Raw genomic sequence first — 3,333 nt, 5'->3', positions numbered from 1 at the left:
TAAGACTAGGTACCCACTTGAATTAATCAATGGATTAAATTCATTGTTGAAAATTAGGCGTAAAATAAGAACTATGCAGATTAACCAGTCCTTTTTATATATTTGCCAGAGCAATAAAGTCTGTCCCTCTTTTATTTTGTTTAAAATAAAAAGAGATAATTTACATCCTGGACAAAAGATTGAAGATGCATTTTTTTTGTCTAAACTTTCTTGCGATCTGGCGAACTTCAGAAGGAAGTACTTGAGAAGGAAGTACTCTGAATTATGGAGAAATTATGTAGGCAGTTTATCCTTGTTTGATAAAATACGATTTATTAGTCATGTTGCAAGAATACACGAACGCAGCCTTCCCAGGTTGAAGTCAAAACACCAGAATAAATTGCAACATTTAATATTTAAAAAAATTTGGTTGCTCGACTATCCCGAATATTTCTAAAAACGTCCTTAATATCTCTTCCTTACAGTTGTCCCAACTCGAATTGAATATACTTTCACATGGGTTGGACTTCTGCATTCCCCCTTCTAACCCCAAACGTGAAGAGATTTATTCTGAATTCAAAGTCTTTTTTGCCCAATTAGCAAGACTTTCCCCTGTTTCCGACAGTAAGGTTAGTGACCTTAAGGCGAAATTAAATGATATTGCTCATTCATATGCAGGTACACCTGTCTCGCTTAGTGAATCCAAATGGCGAAATGAACATTTCCGTGCTATCAAAACACTACGCCAGAATAAATCTCTTACTATCACTAAACCGGACAAAGGTTGTGGTGTTGTTATACTTGACTACCAGGATTATGTCAATAAAATGATGACAATCCTCAATGACACCTCTAAATTTGTACAGCTAGGTCCGGTAGAGACATATGACTCTACTGTATCTATTGAATCTCGATTCCAAAGACGTCTGGTCAAATGGGTGAAGAGTGGAGCTCTTTCTTCCCCCATTTCTGATTTAATCAGACCGACTGGTTCACTACGTCCCTGTCTCTATGGTTTGGTCTCAAATGGTTTGTTATGCCAGAGCTGGGCATATGGGTATGAGCCCCCACTGCTCTATAAAATGGTTCCATAAGGCGTGTGTCACTTATAACCTCTGACAGACAAATTCACGCCCATGCGTCCACGTCACGAGACCGGTTAACACCGAATGAGCGGGAATGCAAGCGAGTGTTCAGCGCTATAACTGTTCGTCTGCTCTTAAATTCAGCTGCGTCTGCCAGCAACCGGCGGCGCCTGATGATAGTCTGCGTCTGCAAGGAACTTGCGGCAACCTGTCTTCAAACCCATGGAACGACTGTCGATAATCGGCGGCTCCATGGTCGGACTATCCCTCTGCGTCTGCTGACAATCAGCGGCAAGGATATCCATTCCTGGGCACACACCCACAGTATACACTTGCGACTGGCGTCCGCCTGTGGTTACTGCCGCCAAGAAACTTCATGAGAAATATGCACAATTATACAACTGCGGACCCTACTACGGCGTACGCGGGAGCCGATGCGCTTATTCACCCGGTGGGACAAGTGTTAAATTTGCAAGCCGGAATGCTTCGAAGAAGACAGAACTACTTCTTCGCCTGTTGGAACGTCCGAACCCTGAGATCTGAGGCGGCACAAGCCCTAACGGTGCGCTCTCTACACCAATACAAGGTGGATGTCACATGCTTGTCTGAGGTCAGATTACCGGACAGTAGTCACCAATCCATCAAGGTACCACAAGAAGATACTTCCTACCACCTCTATCACAGTGGGGTAACGGACAACTCAGGACTGTATGGCGTCGGAATCGCTCTGAGCGACCGCGCACAAAAATCTCTTTTGGACTGGGAACCCATTTCCCCTCGTCTTGCCCGAATTCGGCTAAAAGGAGTTATCCACAACGTCTCTGTCATCGCAGTCTATGCACCCACGCTAGACTCAGCCGACGCTATAAAGGATACCTTCTACAACGAATTACAAGCTGCCGTCAACGGAACTCCCGCCGGCGACATGCTTGTCATAGCAGGTGATTGGAATGGCAGAACTGGCAAGGCGGATTCTCAAACAAGATCTACGCTTGGCCCATTTGGCGTCGGGAATCGCTGTGCCAATGGCGAACGTATCATTAACTTCGTGATGAACAATCACCTCATTGTCTCCAATACGAAGTTTCAGCATCCAAATCATCATCTGGTGACGTGGTACTCGAATGACGGTGTCACGGCGAACCAGATAGACTACATTTTGATACGCAAACGCTGGGTAAGCAATATGCGTGACTGCCGCGCTTACAGAGGTGCTGAAACAGGAAATACCCATGGATCGGATCATGTCCTTGTTAGAGCCAAGCTCGCAATGCGACTGAAGGCCAACAAACACGTTTCCCGTCAAAAACGTCTTGATAATCACGAAGCTGAAAGTGGAGACACTGCGACTCAGTTTCGACTGGACCTACGCAACCGATTCAATGGTTTACAACCAGAAGAATCGGTGGAAGATACATGGAAAGCACTCAAAAAGGACGTCACTGAAGCAGCGGCCAACACCGTGGGTTTCACAAAGCGTCGTCAAAAGGACTGGATCTCAAGTCGAACGGTGAAATTGGGTGAGGAGGCTAAACGTGCCAGACTCAACGGAGATGCCAACTATCGTCGCCTTCGCCGAGAAACAACGCACTCTGCCCGCAACGACCGCAATGTCTACTGGCACAATATTGCAACTGACATGGAACATGCGGCCTCAGTAGGGGACTCCCGCAAGTTATATCAACTATTGAAGTCCAGCACACAGACGAGGTCATCCGTGAGCGAATCCATCCACAACAGTGGAGGTGAAATCATTACTGAGCTAAACGCATGATTGGATCGGTGGCACGAGCACTTCCGTGAACTCCTGAACCACCAGCCTCCACCTACAATACCAGGTCAAAACACCCCCACCACTGCAGATCTCTACGATTGCTCGTCGGATACCCCCAGCCATAAAGAAATCAGAGCCGTCATTGTCAAGTTGAAGAATAACAAAGCTCCAGGCGAGGACGGTATCCCGGCTGAGGTCTACAAGACCGGAATCGATGAATTAACCCCTCGCCTAGACCAGCTGATTTCTGAGATTTGGAATAGTGGGGAGATTCCCCAAGATTGGAGTGACGCCATCCTTCTTCCCTTTTTTAAGAAGGGTGACAAACGGACTGGTGCTACCAACAGCGTACAATCGTATGCTTTATCGACTTCGCTGCCGCTTTTGACTCGGTCGACCGCGGTACCCTGTGGAGAGTGATGGAAGCAGATGGTATCCCCCCGAAGCTACTCAACTTGATCAAGGTCTACTACCATCGGACTCGCACGCGTGTCC

At 46.8% G+C, this 3,333-nt stretch overlaps 1 protein-coding gene across 1 annotated transcript; it reads left to right on the top strand.

Annotated features, from left to right (window-relative positions):
* Window positions 1–1,449: 1,449 nt before the first annotated feature.
* On the top strand, window positions 1,450–2,838 carry LOC145292255 (protein CFDP2-like). Its single transcript, XM_080138576.1, has one exon. It carries the CDS (start codon window positions 1,450–1,452, stop codon window positions 2,836–2,838), a length of 1,389 nt encoding a protein of 462 aa, XP_079994702.1.
* The last annotated feature ends 495 nt before the right edge of the window (window positions 2,839–3,333 follow it).

Source organism: Euprymna scolopes, chromosome 13 (genome assembly GCF_053919585.1).
Source record: "Euprymna scolopes isolate OS-2025 chromosome 13, ASM5391958v1, whole genome shotgun sequence".
In the NCBI taxonomy this organism is placed as follows: domain Eukaryota; kingdom Metazoa; phylum Mollusca; class Cephalopoda; order Sepiida; family Sepiolidae; genus Euprymna; species Euprymna scolopes.
Note: the sequence above shows the minus strand (reverse complement) of the source record. Positions and strands in the feature narration are given on the sequence as shown.

Bases quoted from the DNA above. Each gene is read 5' to 3' on its own strand.
- LOC145292255 (XM_080138576.1), top strand. From the start codon at position 1,450: ATGCACAATTATACAACTGCGGACCCTACTACGGCGTACGCGGGAGCC.